Raw genomic sequence first — 23038 nt, forward strand, 5'->3', positions numbered from 1 at the left:
CTCTCCTTTCTTTCTCTTGCACTAGAAGTTGAGAAAGTGTTAGCTATCACTAGGAGCAGTGGTCCTGGGATGTCAGCCCACTGCATAGTGTGCAAATGTTGGGATTCCTAAGAAGGACGCAGCTCAGACTGGCACTGGATGGAACAGTGTTTTACTCTGATAGAAAAAAAGACAGAGCAAGATCAGCTTCAGCAGTGAGCATCAGTCCCCTAAGATGACTGTCGCAGGGAGATGGTCTGCATGCACCTCTCTTATACTGTAGAGGAAGGATTCTGTTCTCTTGTCTCAGGGAATATGGATACCAGTGGGGCTGGCCAGGTGCCATATGACATATGCGCTTACAAAGAAGTACACATTGAGCCTGGAACCAGGGAAGATATTCCCAAACAACGTGGTAAGCTCAGCACAGACTGTAAGGGCTCCTCACCTCCGTGTGAGAAAATGTTCCAGGACTGCAGCATACTCTTTGGCAACCATGCAAAGGTCAACAAGCTATGCAGGACCACCTTTCACAGTTCCACACTTCTAATCCGTTAGGAAATCTTATTGACTGTACTCTCAAAATACATCCAGAATCTGACCATTGCTCATTACTTTCACTGCAGCCACCCTTGTCTAAGCTACAATTATCTACCTAGTCTTTCTGTTTCATTCACTGAAAAAGCCTAAGTCCTTATAATAGGTTATAAGGCAGTAAACTTCATGTATTACTATTCTCTCCATCATGAATTCTGTCCCAGTCATACACATGCCCATCTTGCCCCCTCCCTCATCAGAGCACTTGCACTATTCCCTCTGCTTGGGACACTTCTCGCAGAGATCTCCATGGCTTGCTCTTCTGCCTCTCTTGAGTCTTTGCTCCAGTGTTACTCTCTCAGTACTGCCTGCCCTAACTACCCTCTTAAATTTGCAATCTCCTCTGGGTCCAGCACTTCTTAGACCTTTCCCCTGTGTTACTTTTTGCCATTGCATTTATTGTCTTCAAACTTGCTTGCTTACTTACTGTCTTTTTCCACTAAAAGATAAGCTTTATGAGAGTAGATTTTTTATCCATTTTGTTCACTGGCTTAGACCAGTCTTTCACAAAGACTCAATAAATATCTGTTGCCTCAAAGTGTTTGAAACTTAGGGATGTTAACTAATTGTGGTAAGAGAGGCGGAGGTGGAATTTGAAATATTTGGCGTTGAGATCCACTATTAGAAAACTTTTCAGTAAATTTTTTAACAATGATTTTAGAGTACTTTACTATTAACAAGTTGCTGTCCTGGGCCCTATGGCTAGGGGCCAATTTTATAGTTCGGAGGCTGATCTGAGCGCTTCATAACCATATTGCTTTTATGGGACAACATATGCCAAGTGTCAAAGAAAATACTGGTAAATGAACTGTTGATCAGTGTGGCCTATCACTATTGAATTCTAAAGGAATAGGAAGAGGTGTCATTCATAATAATTCTAAAGGCTTGGAGGAAGAGAATATTTGGTGCTGAAACTTTTTTAGAGTATCAGTTTAGAATTGGGGTGGGGACTACATCTACATTACTTTTTCATTTACTCGATATATCTAATGTTTGTGGCCCTTCTTAAAACTAATAATTCATTATTCTAATCAAACAATTTTGATTTTATTAATTAAAAACACTTTGTATTTATTTGCTTTCTGTAGGCTAATTCAGAAATAAATGATTTCAACGTAATTCTGGATATGTATAGACATATATATATATCTCAAAGACATATTTATATATCTCTAAGAAAATATATAGATAGGGATGCCTGGGTGGCTCAGTCTGTGAAGTGTCTGAATCTTGATTTTGGCTCAGGTCATGATCTCAGGGTTGTAAGTTTGAGGCCCGTGTTGGGCACTGTGCTCACTGGGGAGTCTACTTGAGATTCTCTTTCCTTCTCCCTCTGCCCCTCCCCCTACCTCTCACTCTCTCAAATAAAAAAAAAATAGGTACATATAGTTAGATAATAGATGTTTATCCAAGAGGGTATGAACACATATGCGCGTACACATACACACACACAAACACACACACACACACACACACATACACAGTAGATCTCCATTATTCATGATTCCGTATTTGCAAATATGCCTACTTGATAAGATTTTTTTGCCCCAAAATCAATACTCTTGGTGTTTTTGTGATCATTGGCTGATGTGCCTGTCCACTGTGTGGAAAAATTTGAGTTGCCTGATATATACATTCCAAGTTCAGATGAAACCAGGTAATGCTCTGCCTTCTTGTCTCAACTCTCATTCTATAAACAAATGTTCTTTTTTGCAGTTAGTTAGTGCCACATTTTTATACTTTTTGTGATTTTGGTATTGGTGATTTTGCTGTTTAAAATGGCCACCAAGCATAATGCTGAATATCTAGTGTTGCTAAGCACAAGATGGCTGTGATGTGCCTCATGTGATGTGCCTTACAGAAAAAATGTGTTAGATAAACTTTATTTTGTTGTAGTGATGTTGTCCATGACTTCAATATTAATTAATGAACAATAAATATTAAATAAGGTGCCTTTAAATAGAAGCACACATAAAACAAGGTTATAGTTGAACGATTGCCCGAAATGTTGTGACCAGGGGCTCCCAGAAGCCTACTTCTCCCTATCCTCTTGGGGCAGCGATTCAGTATCTGCTAATTCAGTGTTCACAGCAACCTTATAGAGCATAACCACTGTAAGGAATGAGAATCCACGGTACATATGTACAGTTTTCTCAAAGAGCAGTTTTCATTGGTTATCTACTTCCCTATTTTAATCACCTGTGTTAAACTCCAGTGAAGCCTTGATCTGTGTCTTTCAAATATCTATATTCTAGTGACCCAAATTGAAACCTTATCACAAACCATTTAGTGGGAAATTACTAATAAGTAATTTTTTAAAATTTTCAGTTAAATTTTTTAAATTATGAAAAATACATTGAAATGAGAAAACATAATTTGTATTTATGATTTTTAAAAATCAATAATAGAAGTAACATCCTTGTTCCAACAACTTAGGAAATACAATATTACCAATATCTTTGAATATTTACAGGTGCCGTTCTCAGATTCAGTCTTCCTCCACCAGAGTCAGCCACTCTCCTAAATTTTGCATTTATCATTCTTCTGCGTTCTTTACATAAAGCCATCTTTCCGATTAGTTTAGGAGTATGAATTCAATACATCACAAAAAGAAAAAATTATGTTTTACCATTAAGTTTATGATTGCTCACCCGGACTCTGCCACATATGTCAACAGTCATTAATATCCAGAGTCTGTATAGTAATAGTAGCTAAGACCTTGAGCTCTAGAGCTAGACTGCCTGAGTTTGAATTCTGGCCTGCAGCTTAATAATTGGGTGACCTTGAACAAATTATTTAACTTCTTCGTGCCTTGTTTTTTTCTTCTATAAAATGGATATATTAATAATATTTACCTCAGAAAGTTGTTGTAATATATATATTTTATATATAAATTAATATTTATAAATACCTGGAACAGTGGGTATCAATTATTAATAAATAAATGTCAGTGGCTTTTTAACAGAAAAATTAATGCTAAATGATTCTTTGAAAAGTCACTTGTATTCTTAAGTACTATATTGAATAGTCTTTGCTTTTAATGTTACCCTAATTTCTTTTCGACAGCCAGGTGTCTTAGATTTCTTGTCACTCTCTGCTCTTTTTTTATTTAGCTTATTGTGGCATTACTTAAAAGTAGTCTTTCCTTGGTATCTCTTTTTGTCTCTTAGATTGCATGAGAACAGATCTCTTTTTAGTTTGTAAATAAATTTATTTCCACATATTTTATACTTGATTATTTCCCGGACACACTCATTTAAGGGGCGTTGGTGCCAAGAACAATCCAAGGGCTGATTTGTTTGTTTTGATCTCATGTTGGCAGAAGCTCATTGTAGGTAATAGATGAAACAGCTTGTCTGTCAGTAGCCAGTAAGTCAGCAAATATATCAGCTGCTTTAGCAGTGGCAAGACCTAATGGGGATCTGTTTTAGAAGTTTGATCCTTTCTTGCATGCCCACCTAGCAGCCTCTGTCTTCTTAGAGAACAGCTTCTAATTTCCCTTTCCTTTTTCCTGTGAATCTGAGCTTCCTTCCTCTTTACCTATAAGTGTACTTGTCTGATTAAATAGTACTGTATATTGTCCATTCCTGGGACAAAATAGAAATATTATTCTGTGTTTCCTGCATCAACCTAGTAAAGGTTTGTGTGTTTTGGGAGAAAGGATTGTAGATCAATCGTTAGACATAATATATCTGTAAGACTAAAAATGTTTCCTAATGACTTTAAGGAATTCAAGAGCAGTAGTGGCTATTGTGTCTGTTTTGAGTTGGTAAAGAAAGTCTTACAACCCCGTGGAAAATTATTTTCAAAGTTAACATCTCATCAATGGATAATAGTTACTCGCTTAAGAAAATCAGGTGTTTCCCATATTTATTTGATAAAGAAGAACTTACATTTATATATAACTGTTAGCAGCAACTAGATTAAGCCTTACAGATGTCTTTTTTTATGTCTAAGTTTTAGCCTGTAGTTAGCATGTTAATAAATATATCAAATAAAGAAATTAAAAGTTCCCCTTCCCTAAACCCAGAAGTCATGGATTGAAAAAGATTAAGCATTATTATTAAGAATTGTCAATTGTCTTGTGGCTATGGAGTCTTATTCCCTATCTCAATAGAGCCCCATGGCAAATCAGAAGATAGGCCCTCCCATCTTCTGTGGACACAAATACATGAGTATCCAGTTCTGCGCAGAGTGAGTCTAAGTGATTGTCTTGGTCTCTTCAGGCTGCTATAACAAAAACAGCATTTACTGGGTAGCTTAAACAATTTTTTTCTCATAGTTCTTGAGGCTGAGAAGTTCAGGGTCAAGGTGCTGGCAGATTCAGTGTGTGGTGTGGGCTTGCTTCCTGGTTCATAGATGGCCGTCTTCTTGCTGTGTCCTCATGTGGCAGAAGAGGCAAGGGAACACTCTGAGATCTCTCTCTCTCTCTCTTTTTTTTTTAATTTAAATTTTAAGTAGTTAGCATACAGTGCAGTATTGGTTTCTGGAGTAGAATTCAGTGATTCATCACTTACATACAACACCAGTGCTCATCATAACAAGTGCCCTCCTTAATACTTCACCCACCTAGCCCATTCCCCATCCTCCTCCCTGCATCAACCCTCAATTTGTTCTCTGTCATTAAGAGTCTTTTATGGCTTGCTTCTCTCTACCCCTTATTTTTTCCCCCTTCCCATATGTTTATCTCTTTTCTCTCATAAATTCCACATATGAATGAAACCTTGTGGTATTTGTCTTTCTCTGACTGACTTAATTTCACTTAGCACAATATACTCTAGCTCCATCCATGTCATTGCAAATGACAAGATTTCATTTTTTTTGATTGCTGAGTAATATTCCATTGTGTGTATATATAGCACATCTTCTTTATCCATTCATCAGTCAATGGCCATTAGGGCTCTCTCCATAGTTTGGCTATTGTTGATAATGCTGCTTTAAAAATTGGGGTGCATGTATCCCTTCAAATCTGTATGTTTGTATCCTTTAGGTAAATACCTAGTAGTGCAATTGCTTGATTGTAGAGTAGTTCTATTTTTAACCTTTTGAGGAACCTCCATACTGTTCTCCAGATCGGCTGCACCAATTTGCATTCCCACCAACGGTGCAAGAGGGTTCCCTTTTCTCTGCATCTTTGCCAACACCTGTTGTTTCTTGTGTTGTTAATGTTAGCCATTCTGACAGGTGTGAGGTGGTATCTCATCACAGTTTTGATTTGCATTTCCCTGATTAGTGATGTTGAGTATCTTTCCATGTGTCTGTTAGCCGTCTGGAAGTCTTCTTCAGAAAAGTCTGTATTCAGTTATTTGTTTTTTGGGTGTTGTGTTTGAGAAGTTGTTTGTAGATTTTTGGATACTAACCCTTTATCAGATGTGTCATTTGCAAATATCTTGTCTCATTCCATAGGCTGCCTTTTAGTTTTGTTGATTGTTTCCTTTGCTGTACAGAAGCTTTTTATCTTGATGAAGTCTAAATAGTTCATTGTTGCTTTTGTTTCCCTTACCTGTGGTGACATGTCTAGCAAGAAGTTGCTGTGGCCAAGGTCAAAGAGGTTTCTGCCTGTGTTCTCCTCTAGGATTTTGATGGTTTCCTGTCTCACATTAAGGTCTTTCATCTGGGATCTCTTTTATAAGGACGCTAATCCCATTCATGAGAGCTCTATCCTCCTGACCTAATCACTCCCTGATGGCCACATGTCCCAATACCATCACATTTTGGATTAGGTTTCAACATATGAATTTTAGGAGGAACACAGTCTATAGCAGTAATATAATACAGGTATTAAGGGTACCTCTCTATTTAAAGGGTAAACTTGTATTTAAACAGATTTGAGTTCAAATCCTAGCTCTAGCTTTGTGTCCTTGCCCAAGTTAATTACCTTCCCTAAACCTCACTTTTCTTATCTCATAAGCTTTGTACATAATAGATGCTCAGTAAATATTGACTTGCTGAATGAAAATATGAAGTACTCTTGGGAACCCAGCCAGAAAAGTAGTCTATAGTTCGGAGCCAGAGTGCAGCCACAGATTTTTTTTTCCCCCCAAACAGTTACGAAATTTTTCAAATATTTAGAAAGTGCAAAGAACTGTACAGGAAACATCCATCAGCCCCCCACCTAGGTTTTACAATTAATATTTTGTTACATTTTCTTTGTCATTTATCTATCAATCCATCTACCCTTTTATTCAATTAATCAATCCATTTTAATATTTTAAGGCATTTCAGAATTGCCTTTGTATGTCTTTATACCTTATGCCTAATGGTGCAACATGTATATTATTAGCTAGAGCCCAGTATTTGCTAACAGTTTTCTTTTGTAGGTAGAATTTACTTTCAATGAAGTACACAAATATTAGTAGTGCCATTTCATTAATTTTGACAAATGCAGTACTTGTGTAATCCAAGACATAGAAGTTCCCTCATGTCTTCATGGTTAATCCCGACCCTTCCCCCAGAAGCAATGTTTTTTGTGGGTTTTTCTAGTTTTTTTAATTATTATTTAAAAAATTTTTTTATTTAAGTTCCAGTTAAACAGAAAGCGTAGTATTAGTTTCAGGTGTACGATTTAGTGACTCAACACTTCACACAATACCTGATGCTCGTCACAACAACTGCACTCCTTAATCCCCATCACCTATTTAACAGATGCCCACCCACCTCCCCTCTGGTAACCATCAGTTTGTTCTCTCTAATTAAAAGTCTGTTTCTTGGTTTGTCTCTCAGTCTCTCTTTTTTCCTTTGCTTGTTTTGTTTCTTAAATTCCACATATGACTGAAATCATATGGTATTTGTCTTTCTCTGGCTGACTTACTTTACTTAGCATGATACACTCACTCTGTAGCTATATCCATGTCATTGTAAATGGCAAGATTTCATTTTTTTTTTAAGGGGAGGGAGGGACAGATGGAGAGGGAGAGAGAATCTTAAGCTGGGTGTGGGACTCAATTCTTAGAACCCTGAGATCATGACCTGAGCTGAAATCAGGGGTTCCACTTAACTGACTGAGCCACCCAGGTATCCCAAGATTTCATTCTTTTTTATGGTTGAATACTATTCCAGTGTGTGTGTGTGTGTGCGCGCTCACGTGCGACACTTCTCCTTTATCCATTCATCAGTCGATGGACACTTGGGCTCTTTCCATGATTTGGCTATTGTAGAAAACACCCCAGAAGCAATCTTTGTTTTGATTTTTTTTTTAACCTTGTATCACTTTGACTTGTAGAACTTTATGTTAGTGGACCCATAGAGGAGAATCATTTCCATGTAAGATGTAGTTCACACAGCATAATAGTTCTGAGATTCTTCTGTGTTACAGGTATATGGAGTGCTTCGTTGTATGAATATGCCACTGTTTGTTTATACACTTTCCTAATAAGGGATATCTGAGGCTGCTTACAGTTTGGAGCTATTATAAATAAAGCTGCTAGAAATATGTCTTAGCCCTATATCAGTCTTTCTTGTATATATTTGCATTCATTTCTCTTGGGTGAATACATAGATATGGAATTGCTGAGTCATAGGGTAGGTGTATGTTTAGTTTTCTAGAAAACTGTCAAATAATTTTACAAAGTAGTTTTACTGTTTTGCACTCCTACCAACAATGTTTGAGAATCCAAGGATACTAGCATTTGGTGTATCAGTCTTTTTAATTTTAATTTCTGGTGGCCATGTAGTAATATCTCATTGTGGCCCTAATTTCATTTGAATTTATTGACTGATGATGTTGAACACTTGACCATGTTCTTACTGCCCATTCATAGATAATCCTTCGTGAAGTGTCTCTTCAAATCTTTTGTTTTTAAAATTGAGTTGTTTGACATTAAGTTGTAGGAGTCCTTTATGTATATGATGCAAGACTTTTTCTAGATATGTTTGCCAGGCTGTGGTTTACATATTTATTTTCTTAACAGTGTCCTTCCATCATTGGAGGTTTTTAAAATTTGATAATGTATACTGTATCAGTTTATTCTTTTATAGTTAGTGCTTCTGTGTCCTGACTAAGAAACCTTTGCTGCCTTCACCAAGTTAAAAAGATATTCTGTCTTCATTGAGTAGCCTCATAGTTTTAGTTTTATGTTTAGAACTGTGATATGTCTGAAATTAATTTTTGTATATTACGTGAGATAGGGATCAAGGTTCATTTATTTTCCCCATATGGATATCCAACTTTTTGAGTACATTCATTGAAACAATTTTCATATACTTACATGTTTATATATATAAACAATTTTATTTTCCTCATTGTATTATCTTGGTAACTTTGTTGAAATCAAATGACTTTATAGGTGTGCTTATAGTTCTAGACTTTTAATTATTTATTGATTTTTTTTGGTCTGTCTTTATATCCGTTTTATACGGTCTTGAATATTGTAATTTTACAGCAAGTATAATACAGGCTTCTCTTCTGTTAGTCTCTTTTTTTCCAGAATTTCTACACTTATTTTCTAGCTGTTACCCTAATCTGTTCTCTGGTTCTTCGAGCCAATAAGACAACAGTTTTATGTCCAGGTTTTAGCCGTCCAGTGTGGTATCATTGGTGCCTGATCTTCAGCAAAAACCATAAAGAATGGGAATTTTACCCAGTGTTATTCTCCCCTCCAGTTTCTGACTGCTTTTGTTTAGCTCATCAGTGTCTTCAGGTAACTGTTGTATGTATTTGTGCGGATATAGTTTAAATTTGTTGCCAGAAAGAACGTTGGTACAGTAGGAGTTACTCCTCCATTATAGAAGTGGTACCCAGATGGTTTTTAAAAGTCAGACTGAGCAAGCATCTGGCCAGAGATGCAATTAAAGTAAGGAATGGGGAGAGGTTTGGTGCAAAGAGGGGTAGATTTTGAATAGAGGGAAAGGATTCAGTTCACCTTAGTTAGAGAAGGCCAAATGGTGCTTGGAAGAACTCTAAGGGAAAGAACTTGCTAGAACACCGTTTTTAATTTATCTTATTTTTCATTAAAGATTTTATTTATTTGAGAGAGAGCAAGCACGAGTAGGGAGAGGGGCAGAGGGAAAGGGAGAGGGAAATGCAGATTCCCCGCTCAGCAGGGAACCTGGTGTAGGACTGGATCCCAGGACCTGGAGATCATGACCTGAGCAGAAGTCGGATGCTTAACTGACTGAGCCACCCAGGCACCCCTAGAACACTGTTTTTTAAACTGTGAGTTATAAAATCAATTTAGTAGGTAGCCTCTGAAAAGTCATTTTTGCTTGTAACCTAACTTAAAACCGTAAAACCAGTAGAAAGTAAGATCATTTCATTACTGGTTTGTATCTTTATCCTTAGCTCTCTAATTAGAGAACAGTTTCTGGAGTCACTGAATTCATACCTTCTCTGTCTGATGTGTCATGGACCTTCATTTTCTGTTGGACTTATATGCTGAGCATATAAACAGCACAGTTCTCAATAAACGTTAAATACACTTCTGTATATAGATCAAACATTTGTTAAAATGATGTCAGGATTGATGAAGCATGACTGCCTTTTGGAGATCCACAGTTTAAGGAATCCTTAACTGACATCTTTCGTGGGGGAGGGGAAGCCTTGAAAATATATTCATCATTCATGTAGCATGCTCTCTCATCAACAAATCCCAGAGTTCCTTGTTCATGAAAAAGGTAGTGACAGAGCACTATCAGGAATGCTTCAGATTGGGATAGTATTAGAACCTTTTGCCTCTTTCTTCCTTTTTTGTTCCTTTTCTGTTCTCTCTGTAACCCTTCTTCCAGCCCCTAAAGCACACACCCATGATGAGGTCTGGATAAAAGTAGAAATTAAGCAATCAGAACTATAACTGTATAAATCAAAGAAAATTAAATAAGTAAAAGGATTGCATCTTTCAATTTTTAAAATTAGGCAGAGCTCTGGAAATTGGTGATAATGAAGAAAAAGCTCCTTTCAGATTCATTAAGTAATGTTTCCATGATCTAATTTTTCTGTCATTAGAAAAGAGTGTGATAATATCATCATTAGCAGAAGAGGGTTAAAAGGGAACAATAGTACTTCAAAAGACACCATTAAGAAGGTGAAAAGGCAGGGCACAGACAGGGAGAAAATATTGACAACACATATTCTGACAGGGGACTTGTGAACAGAATATATCAAGAACTCCCATGAATCAACAGTAATAAGACAATCTAATTAAACAAATGAGCAAAAGCTTGAAGAGACCGTCACCAAAGAACATGTATCAATTGCCTAAAAGCACATGATAATACACTCTACATTATTAGCATTCAGGGAAACGCTGATCAAAACCACAGGGATTAATAAAAGGGAAACGACCAGCAGTATCAGGTACTGACAAGGATGAGAAGCAATGAGTACTTGTCGTTTGCTGGTGTGTGTGTAATGCTTGAGTTACAACCACTTTGGAAGACACTTTGGCAATTTGTTATAAAGTTAAACATGCACTTATCATTTAAACCTTGAACTTCGACCCCTGGGTGTTTACTTAAAGAGAATGAAAACCTATATCCATAAAAAACGCTTGTGTATACATAGCAGCTTTATTCATACTAACCAAACATGAAAAAAACCAAATGTTCAGCCGGAGAAAGGATAAACAAATTGCGGTATGTTTACACAGTGGAATATTACTCATCAGTGAAAAGGAATGGCCTACTGATGCATGCATCAGCGTGGAAGAGTCTCCAAAACGTTATACCGAGTAAAAGAAGCCAGACACAAAAGAGTTTATGTTATATGATTGCATGTGTATAAGATTCTTTTAAAAATGCAAAGCTAATAATGTACTGTGATAAAAATCAAACTGGTGGTTGCCTGGAGTGGAGGTGGTTGACTGCAAAGAGGCATGAGGGATGCTGTGGAATGATGGGGATACTCTGTAAGGATGGGGTTACGTAAATGGAATTATGTACTTACACATCCCAACTCAAGGACTCGTGTGCATTTCGCTGGATACAAACTCTGTGTCAAGAAAGGTGTTTTTTTTTTTAAATAGTTCCAGACTTATCTTTTCTGGCTACCTTGGCATATGGAAACTCTATGGCTACTCTATACTCTGGCTACCTTGGCATATGGAAACTACCACCACACTAACCCTCCTCCCTATGGTAACTCTTCCTAGTAATCTTTGATAACCACCGCCCTGGACAGAGACAGTTTTTAGACTCACAAAATCATAATGCATTTTATTCAGCACATTAAATGGAAAGCCCCTTGCTGAAATGAAGCACAAACACATAGATGGGATCCGTGGGATGGGATACACGTCCAGGATTCAAACAGCACAATTGGGATGTTTGTCTTTGCATTAGAACTCCCACATCAACTCTAGAACCTTCCTGCCCTCTTCTACCTTTTGCTTCAGCCTCCCATGGTGTCATTTGCCTGACTACAACCCATAATGGAGCTTTTAAAATTAGGTGCCCTGAGCATTTCTTTATTCCAGATTCCAAAGATGAACCTGGGGATAATGGGACATTTAGAATTGCTTTAGGAACTGTACGACATCTTTGGGGTTCCCACTGTGCTAATAACTCACACATTTAAGTTGAAGTATCAGTGAAATTGTGGTGGACAGCCCAGGGTCAAGATCAAGCAGCAGCCTGATGTCAAATTATGTTAAAATCTGTGACTGTTTATAGTACTTCTTTCTCTTCACCTTTTCTCTAGGCCTACTCTGTCTACGACGAAGACATCGGGTACTGTCAAGGACAGTCTTTTCTGGCTGCTGTATTGCTGCTGCATGTGAGTAATTTTCCATGTGATAAATGGCATGGTGCTGCCAAGTTTATTTTATTTTCTACTTGGTTTTGTTCATCCTTCCTATTTTCCATTTATCTGATGGAGATTACACAGGGCACATCTTTTTTAAATGTACCTTTGGTGATAAAGTAAGAGATCTGATGTCAGGTACTGGACAGTTTCTCAATTGAATTAATAATGCTGACAAGGGGATAAATTGCTTATTTGGAGTTATTTTTAATGAGAACCCTCTAGATTGAAGAGGTCAATGTAACTGCTCAGATACAAGCAGGACTAGAACCATTATGAAGGAATATAGCAAGGAAGTCTTATCTTTTCTGTGATTTATTTATTTATTTATTTATTTATTTATTTATTTATTTATTTATTTGACAGAGATAGAGACAGCCAGCGAGAGAGGGAACACAAGCAGGGGGAGTGGGAGAGGAAGAAGCAGGCTCATAGCGGAGGAGCCTGATGTGGGGCTCGATCCCATAACACCAGGATCACCCCCGGAGCCGAAGGCAGACGCTTAACCACTGTGCCACCCAGGCGCCCCACTGCGATTTATTTTTGTATATTCTTTTTCCTCTCAGTCACCTTCATTTAACAGAACATTTATTTTTTTATTTTTTTATTTTTATTTTTTTTTAAAGATTTTATTTATTTATTCGACAGAGATAGAGACAGCCAGTGAGAGAGGGAACACAAGCAGGGGGAGTGGGAGAGGAAGAAGCAGGCTCCTAGCGGAGGAGCCCGATGCGGCACTCGATCCCGGATTGCCGGGATCACGCCCTGAGCCGAAGGCAGACGGTTAACGACTGAGCCACCCAGGCGCCCCTAACGGAACATTTATTGATCATCAGTCTGTCAGTGCTAGACTAGGAAGTGGGATTACAAATATGAATAATTTATCATTTGTGTTCTCAAAGGCCTCCTGGTTCAGGATGGGACACAAATACTATAGGCACATACTTATTACTTTTATTCTTTTTACGTGTCTTTATTGTTTTCTCTGATGTTCACTAAAGAAGAACTTACAGTGTGCTAAGTAAAAGCAATGCACAGAGTAAGAGTACAGAGAAGAGAATTACCCAACCCAGCTTTGCCAGAACTTTCAGGAAAGACTTTCAGAAGGAGATGGTATCCTTGCCCAGACAGAAATAATCGAGGTTGGGAAAGGGAGGGAGTAGAGACAGCTAGAGAAGAGGAACAACATGAGCAAATATATGGAGACACAAAAGGTCACAGCATATAAAGGGAATGATATGAAATTACAGTTTCTGTTCAACAGTTACTATAGGAACTGTACACAAAGACAGGTATGAGATAAAAATGGTCAGATGGGCAAAGACCAAATCATAAAGACTCTGTAATCGTGTCAAGAAAGGTGGGCTTTATTCTAAAGCTAGTGAGGAGCCATTGATCAGTTTGAAGCACGAGAAGGACAGTTAGATGTTCCTTTCAGATAAATCCTTCTTATACCTTTGTAGAGGGTGACATTAAAGGGGACAAGCAGCAGCAGAGAGACCAGTTAGGAAATATCAATCTAAATGAGAGATATGGAGACACAGAGAAAAAGAAGCTTAATTAAGAAACATGCAGGAGGCAAAATTGGTAAGTTTTATGGAAGGATTGACAAAGGAAGAGTCAAAAGTAACGTCGAATTTTCTAGCTTTGGTGACTGGATGACTTGTGGTTGTTGTTTTTTTTTTTTTTTCTTTGACTTAAGGTATTTTTAGCTGAGATAGAAAATACATCCATTAAGATCGAATGGAGAAAAGTGATTAGGATTGATGATGAATTTTGTTTTGAATTCTTTGAGTTTAGGATATTTTGGGGACATCTAAGTGAAACTGTCCACCAACAAGGTAGATGCTGGAGACTGATGCTGAGGGAGAAATCACAGCTGAAGTCACGAGACTGCATCAGATCATCTAAGAAAAATAAATAGAATTCCAGAGGCCAGGAATTTCAGATATTTAAAGGGCTGATGAGGAACAGGAATTCCTGGCAAATTTCTGATTTTCAGTAAAGAGAAGGTGGTGTCTGCTGTCAAACACAGCAAAGAGGTCTGGCAAGTTTAAAGCAAAAGCATGTCTTCTAAGTTTGCATTCTGGAAATGAATAGTGATTATAGTAGATTCAATGTCCTAATTCTGATAACTTGATTCTGATGATAACAATGATATACAATGGTTCTGTTGTGATAAATCATTTTATTTAACTTTGATTTCTTCCTCTGTTGCATTATCATCTGTTTATGGTCTTCTCGATCTTTCTTTGACATCTCCATGGCCCATCTTCTTGGTATTCGCTGTGATAATCAAGCACTTTATGGCCACAAATTCCCAGGGCCCTAGTTCTGCTACTAAGCCCACCTAGTATCTAACATAGTCAGCTCTCTTACACAGGGGGCTGGAGACTGCACGCAGTGACATGAATGTGTTCACCAAGTTTCAGAGTCACCTTTCTTCTAAAAAGGTTCATAATCACCTTTCCTCTAATCACTCTGATGAGAAGCTGAAGTTGAAGCCATGGGTGGTGAAATTTTGTCTTCTACAAAGTAATCTTTGCATATTATCAGTTTAGCATTTTAGACTTGTAGCCCTGTTGAACACATTACAATATATTGATTAAACTTCAGTGAGAATAACATCTCTTTGAGATATATGTTCTCAGACTTAACAGGGGGTTAGTTAAATATGAGTTCATATTTATTTGGAAATACCTCCCCACAAAAAAAATAGTTCGTGATTCAAATAACTAGAAAACTCAAATACCTAGAATTTTTTTTCTACATTATCTACCCTCTTATTATAAGGGTCACATGCCAAGTCAGCACTCTAAACATGTTTTCAAACTATGTTACAAGATGGATAGAAATTTAGTCCAGTTTCTCACACTTTCTACAATAATAGAATTATGCAGTTGTCATCATGGCTTATAAAAATAACTGGAAATGTAGAAATACCTTCAGAACCCTTGAGGAAAGTTTCACTGATATTCAGCATAGTGGTAATGAGAAACATATTGTTGTAATTTTTAATCGAGAGTATATGCGATAATTCTTTTAATTAGTATATTCCATTAACTGACCAACCCATCCATTAACGAATTTGAATGAAAGAAAGTAACTGTAATTTTTTTTTTCTTTTTCATGTTTTTGCCTCTATGGTTTAAACAGGTAGAAGAATAGAGTCTAGCTTAAATAATTCATCAAATACACCATCTCAAGTGCTAGGGAGATACATTATTGCGGTGTTACTGACTAATTTTTTTATCAGTTACATAAGCAGTTGCTTCTTTCTGCTGAGAGACATCCTTTGGCAGCTCCATATTAATCATTGTCAGAACCTGATTCTTTTGGGGATGCTGTCTTTTCCTTCCCCATAGTCATTTATATTTCACATTCACTGCCTAAGAGGAAAGGAAGATCAAAAAGGAAAGTATTCAAGAACAAAAGTTTAGAATTTATAAGGTTTTCCATTGTCTAAGTAATTTTAAGAAATAATTAGCTTCTCTTCGTGCTTGGAAATTTCCCAATGCTGTAATAATAGCTTTGTAACTTATATTTTAAGCAGTAGAAGAATTGTTTATCGCAGTAGATGCTGTTATAGCTATTGATAGAATTATAAGAAATTTATCCTTTACAGTTGGTCAAGAATGTTATAGCACAGATAAGTAATATCATCATTGTAGTATTAATAATTGCTTATTTGGAAATATAATAAATAATGTCCTTTTATATATTTCATTTATTCTAAAAATCATAGAAAATATTTTAAAGAATTTTTAACCCAATATATTTTGCTAACATGCTTACTGTCAAGTAGTTTTAAATTTTTTCATTTACCATATATTTTTCTTGATCTTCAGAAAATCATGTTCCTTTTTAAGGAACATTTTAAGGTTAAATTACTGTATGTTTACTACTATGGGCATATATGGAAGCTTTCCAACTGCAGAAAGGATTATTTTTGAATAATCCAGAATGTTTAAAATTTTTGAATTTTTCAAAAACACTATGACCAGGCACAATTCCTGTGGAAACCAAAGGCTTTATTTGACAAAGATATGCACACCCAGCAATTCCACTCCTAGATACGCATCTTAGTCAAATTTATGCACATTTATACCAAAATTGTGTATTAGAATTGTCCCAGGATCAGTGTTTATAACCAAAAACTCAAATGTCCACTATTAGAATGTCTAATACAAGAATTGTAATTAGACATTAAAATGGAAAAATTGTGATATATTTAATAGTAGAACACTATATAACAATGAAATGAATGTTTTACACTACATAAGTTAATGCGAATGAATCATACAAACATAAGGTTTAGTAAGAAAGCAAAGTATACTTGGTATCATTTTGGTATGATTCCATTTTGTATAAAGTTCAATAGCAGATGAAACTAAATTCTATTTTTGGGATGCTACCTAGATGGAAAATATGAATAACACCAATGAAATGATTATTGATAAAGTCAAGAGAGTGATTTCTTGACAAATTGGGAGTCGTGATTGGGGTGGAATATACAAGAGTGGGTGGGATCTTCAGGAGTATTGAAAGTATTCTGTTCTTAACTTGGGTGGTAGTTACACTTGTCTTTATAATTATTTGGTTTTACTTTATGATCAAGTTATTTATTAAAGTATACATTTAACTTTTATGCATTTTTGTGGGTTGTATTTAAAAATGAAATAAAATTTAAAAATGACAAATCTTTTACTGCAATCCCCCCAAAAAGATAGGTTTAAGGTAAGATTTCACCAATGGACTTAAGAAGTGAGAAGCAGAGCTACTTCTTAGTTTTCCTAAAAGATTTCCACAGAATCCAAGGTACAAGATCTTGACTTCCTAGTGTGTTTATATGTTTATATACATAAAAATATTTGTGCCACTGTATTATTCAAGACTCTGCTACATTTGACATAACTTTAACTCAAAGTAGCTGAAATTAAAAAGGAGATTTATAGGCTCATATAATGGGGAAGTCCAGGGCAAAGATGATTTTGACATGGTTGGATTCCAGAGTTCATATATTGTCATCGGGAATCTATGTCTCTGTATCTCTGTTCCGCTTAATTTTTTTTTTAATTCTATGGGCAGATCACAAAATAGGCAACATGGCTGTGATTGGCCTAGCTTCCATGTTTTTAGTTTTACAACTTCATTTAAAAGGGACCATCTTTTGCTATAACTCCTGCATTAAAAAAAAAAAAAATCCACGGAGGACTCTGATTGGCCTGTCTTGGGAACCTGCTGCCATCCCTGAATCAATTACTCAGGCCAGGACAGTGTGATATTCTGATTGGCCTGGCCCAGGTCTTGAGTCCATCTTGTTGCTGATAGTGAATTGGATAAGCTTCTCCCTACAGGGAAAAGGTATTTGATTCCAGATGAGAGGAAGATAGGATGCTAGACAGATATATCACATCTTCTATTAGGGTTATCTTTACTACCAGAGTTTTAGTGTATTTTAAATAAGTCCTTCTATACTCCCAAATCAATTTTCCTTAAAATGCAAGAAATTTTCCTGTTCTAAGTTAATTCTTGTATCAGTGCTTTTGAGCCATTTCTCGACATCTCCCTGTGGGTGAATACACTCAAGACATTTTACCTTTAAAAAATATTCTCTTGGAGGGGGTGGAACGCCTGGACGGCTCAGTCGGTTAAGTGTCCCACTCTTGATTTCAGCACACTTCATGATCTTAGGGTTGTGAGGTTGAGCCCCTCGTCAGGCTCCACACTGGGTATGGAGCCTGCTTAAGATTCTCTCTCTCCCTCTGCTCTTCCCTCCCTCCCGTGTGCATGCAAGCTCTCTCTCTCTCTCTCTTAAAAAAAAAAAACAAAAAAACAGGGGCGCCTGGGTGGCTCTGTCGTTAAGTGTCTGCCTTCGGCTCAGGGCGTGATCCCCGCGTTATGGGATCGAGCCCCACATCAGGCTCCTCTGCTGGGAGCCTGCTTCTTCCTCTCCCACTCCCCCTGCTTGTGTTCCCTCTCTCGCTGGCTGTCTCTCTCTCTCTCTCAAATAAACAAAATCTTAAAAAAAAACAAAAACAAAAAAAAACAAAAAGCAAAAAACAAAAAAACTCTCTTGATCTTCCCATTAACTACTATCTTAGGTTTCTCTGCCCTTTCAAAGCTGAACTCCTTCACAGTTAATAAAAAGCACAACTATGAATATGAATTGTGGTTTAATACCTTTCAAGTTCTATGAACTTCAACAAGTTTCCTAAGCTCTCTGAGCTTTGTTTCTTCATTTATTAAATGGAGATAATATTATCATTCTTCTAGGATTTTTGTGAATATTGAATACTTATATTATGAATGTAAAGGGTCTTATTTTATATCTGGCACAAAAAAGAATGCAATCATGGGATTAAATACAGGCCTTACTTAATAGATGTGTAGTTATTGGAAAATCACTTAACTTCTCCGAACTTCACTGGTTAATATTTAAGATGTAAAAATAATACCTACTTTACAGAATTGTTATGAGGATCAAATGGGGTTATGAATGAATGCTTCTAATAATGGTGTTTTCTGCTATTTGTTCTAGAATTGGCTTAATTATTTGTCCAGGCTTTTCTTCTAGACCCTTGTCCCACTAGCTTAAATTGATTACACACAGCAAACTAATGTTATACAGTATGTTTTATGGCTTATAAATAGAAATTCAATTTAAATGTATTTTAGTATATATTTGGTTTAAAATGAAAAAAACAAGCTAGTTTTCATTTTATTTGCTTTTGTCTTCACAAAATGAACACTCAAAGAGTTCATGATTTTCAAAGTTCTCACTAGCATTTACCTTTGTTGAAGAAAATGAAAAATTAGTGGAATTTTCATTGCCTTCATGGAAAAACATAGATTTATTACAAAAACATGTGAAACACAGTCATGTGGAACAGAAAGTTTAGTTTTATCCAAGTAAGGTGATTGTTTTATGTTATCAACATGTAATTTTACTTTGAAATACATCTTGATGTGTTACATCAGGTGAGCCTTAAAGACTTTTGAAGTAGTTAGACCTGCTTTGTTTTATGGTTCATTGCAGAAAGAAGCAGTGAAGCTTGGAGACTGTCTCCATTCAGTGTTAGTACAGATGGCAGATCCTTATCAACATTTGTTACCAAACAATGATTACATCATGATTGATTCTCAGAATATGCATGTGAGGCAGGTATTTAGTTTTGTATTTCATAGAACATTGGATGATATTTTGATATCTTAATTATAAGATTTTAATATTTATCTCCTCCTTTCCCCAATAAAACAACACTGATTCTATGACAAAACTCCTATACACAACAAAGATGGATATTCAATATTAGAGATCCACTGTGTCCCAACATCTTAATATTTTTTTTAAACAATAGATTGGTTGGCAATTCTGCCTGATTTGGATCCCTAGTCAATGGGCCAGACTGGCTATGGAACCTGTTCTACTACCCTGCGCAGGCAGGGAAGCAAATTCATAGCCCCACCTAGTTGCTGAGCTTATTAGCCTTCAGTCCTGACCCTATAAGAAGCCTGGCCAGAGAATCTGAGCTGCTATAGACACCATCCTATAGGCCCACTCAAGCAGAGACCCAAGCCAGTAGCCCTGCCCAACTGTTGAACATAGCCTCTGGCCTTTAATAACAGTGACCCTGGGCAGCCTCAAAGCCTAGCCTACAGTACCACCAAGCCAGAGTGCCTGCTGTCTTGCCCAGCTGCAGAGCCCAGGCTCCACTCCTACCCAATTCCTGAACGTAGCCTGTAGCCTCACCTAATCAGGAAGCCTGGACAGTAAATCCACCTGACCACAGAACAGTGTCTAGCCTCACTCAACTGTGGGATACAGCTAGAGACCCCTCATGACCAGAGAGCCCAACCAGTGACCTTGGCCAACAGCAGAGCACAGCCAGTAGCTTACCTGATTATGAAGCCAAGCCTGTGGCCCTGCCTAACTTTGGGATGCATCCTGGGGCCCCACCTGAACACAAAGTCCAGCCCAAAGCACCATCTGGTCTGGCACAACCTGAGACCCCACTTGACCTGGAGCTATTTCAGAGCTCAACCCATAACCCTGCCTAATTGTGGAGTCTAAGTGGTGGCACCACTTTGCCAAGGAAGATAGCCTCTAACCGTGTTCATCTGAAAGTGATTGCAGAGCCCAGCTAATGGCCCCACCTGACAGTGGAGGTTGGCCAGCAGCCCCACCTAGACAGAGAGCCCACCCACTTGTCCTGCTTGAATGTTGAGCACAGCCAGCAGGCTCACCCAACTGTGTAGCCCAGCTAATACAATGCCCCTGGCCTTAGAGCATGAGCAGTGGCCTCACTCAACTGGACTCTGATAGCAAGCCCTGCTTGCCTATGAATGCTATCAACTGGTCCATCTAGTACCCTAAGCTGAACTAACTGGTGAAGGTCATTTCATGCCAAAGCAAACCTGTAATGTGTAGAAGAGGAGACCACTTACTCAAGTATGCAGATAACAATGCAAGGAATCAAGGATCATGAAGAATCAGGTAAACATGATACCACCAAAGGAAACTAATAAAGCTCAAATAGCTAACTGTAAAGAAACAGAGATCTGTGAACTGTCTGACAAAGAATTCAGAATTCAGAATAATCCCTCTAAAGAAGTTCAGTGAACTACAAGAACACACAGATCACTAAATAAAATTAGGAAAATGAAATGAAGTCAACAAAGAAGTAGAAACCATCAAAAAGCAGATTCTAGAGCTGAAGAATACAATGACTGAACTGAAGACTTTAACAGAAAACTACAATAGACTCAACCAAACATAAAAAGGAATCAGTGAACCAGAAGACAGGTCACTGGAAGCTATCAAGTCAGAAGCCCAAAAAGAAAATGAAAAAAAGTGAAGAAAGCCTATGGGACTTATGAGACACCATCACATGAAACAGTATATACATTATGGGAATCCCAGAAGGAAATGAAAAAGGGACAGAAAGTCTATTTAAAGCAATAATGGCTGTAAGCCTCCCAAACTTGGGGATACAAAAGGACTTCCAGATTTATGAGACCCAGAAGACTCTAGGTGGTTAGAATCTGAACAGGGTTACACCAAGACACATTATAATTAAATCGTCAAAAATCAAAGAGAATTTTGAGAGCAGCAAGAAGAAGGCTACTCATCACATACAAGGGAGCTCCCCATATGACTACTCAGTTTCTCAACAAAAACATTGTAGGCTAGAAAAGAGTGGGATGATATATTCAAAGAATGTGTTGAAAGACTGTACCTAGCAAAGCTAACCTTGAGAAATGAAGGAGAGAGAAAGACTTTCCCAAACAAACAAAAGCTGAGGGTGTTCATCATCACTAGACCTCCCTTACAATAAATGCTAAAGGGCGTTCATCAAGCTGAATTAAAAGGATGCTCATTAACATTGTAAAAACATATGAATGTGTAAAATTCGCTGGTAATGGTAATTATGGAGTCAAAATCCGATTCTGTAATATGTTATGGTAGGACATAATTCACTTATAATTCTTGTGTAAAGTTAAAAAACAAATATAATAAAAATAACCATAACTACAATAATTTTTTCTACACAATATAAAAAAGATGTGTACTGTAACATCAGACACCTAAAGTGTGAGGCAGGGGAGAAGTAAAAGTATCAAGTTTCTGTATACTATCAAAGTGAAGTTTTCATAAACCTAAAATAGGATGTTGTAACTATAAGATATTTTAAGCAAATTTCATGGTAACCACAAAGCAAAAACTGACAGTAGATTCACCAAAGATGAAGAGAAAAGAAGAGAGAGCATTCTGCCATAGAAAATCATTAAATCACAAAGGAAGACAGCAAGAGAGAAAGCAAGAAACAAAGTACCCACAAAAAAGTCAGAACACAGCAAAATGTCAATAATGAATTGTTACCTGTTAATAATTAAACATAAATGGATAAATTCTCCCATCAAAAGATATAGAATAGCTGATTGGAAGGGAAAAAAAACAAGACCCGACTATATGCTGCCTATAAAGAGACTCACTTTAATCATAAGGACACACACAGACTGAGAGTGAAAGGATAAAAAAAGATATTTCAAACAAATGGGAACCCAAAGAAAGTAGAAGTGGCTATATTTATATTAGACAAAACAGATTTAAAGCTAAAAAGGGTCAAAAGAGACAAAGTCATCATATAATGATAAAAATGTCATCAAGAAGATATAACTCATAAATATGTATTTGCCCTCATTGGAGCACCTAAATATATAAAGCAGATACAAACAAAACTAAAAGGAGAAATGAACAGCAACAATAATATTTGGAGACTTTAATATCTCACTGTCAACAATGGATCATCTAGGCAGAAAACCAATAAGGAAAGCAGATTTGAACAGCACTATAAACCAAACGTACTGAACAGACATGTACAAAACATTCCATCCAAACCCAGCAGAATACTCATCTTCTTAAGTTCACATGGGACATTTTCTAGGATAGATCCTATGTTGGGCCATAGAAAAATCTCAAGAAATTCACAAATATAGAAATTATATGAAATAGCCTTTGTAACCACAAAACTAGAAGTCAGTAATAGGGGAAGAGTTGGAAAATTCAGGAATATGTAGAAATTAAATAACACACTTCTGAACATACAGTGGTTTAAAGAAGAAATCATAAGGGAAGTTAAAAAATATTTTGAGAAAAATGAAAATGGAAACACACCAAATGCAGCAAAAGCAGTTCTAGAAGGACATTTACTGTGATAAATGCAT

At 36.9% G+C, this 23038-nt stretch overlaps 1 protein-coding gene across 3 annotated transcripts in view; it reads left to right on the forward strand.

Moving 5' to 3' along the window:
- The window catches only part of RABGAP1L (RAB GTPase activating protein 1 like), a 713371-nt gene that overhangs the window by 436550 nt on the left and 253783 nt on the right, over positions 1-23038 (forward strand). For all 3 annotated transcript variants that reach the window (XR_005836374.1, XM_040636233.1, XM_008696595.2), the window contains one exon: positions 12209-12283. Coding sequence is in view for 2 of the 3 variants with exons in the window: in XM_040636233.1 (XP_040492167.1) it covers positions 12209-12283 (75 nt within the window). In the remaining variant the exon portion in view is untranslated. The remainder of the gene's footprint in view (positions 1-12208; positions 12284-23038) is intronic.

The sequence above is a fragment of the Ursus maritimus genome, unplaced genomic scaffold (genome assembly GCF_017311325.1).
Source record: "Ursus maritimus isolate PB19 unplaced genomic scaffold, ASM1731132v1 scaffold_2, whole genome shotgun sequence".
NCBI lineage: Eukaryota > Metazoa > Chordata > Mammalia > Carnivora > Ursidae > Ursus > Ursus maritimus.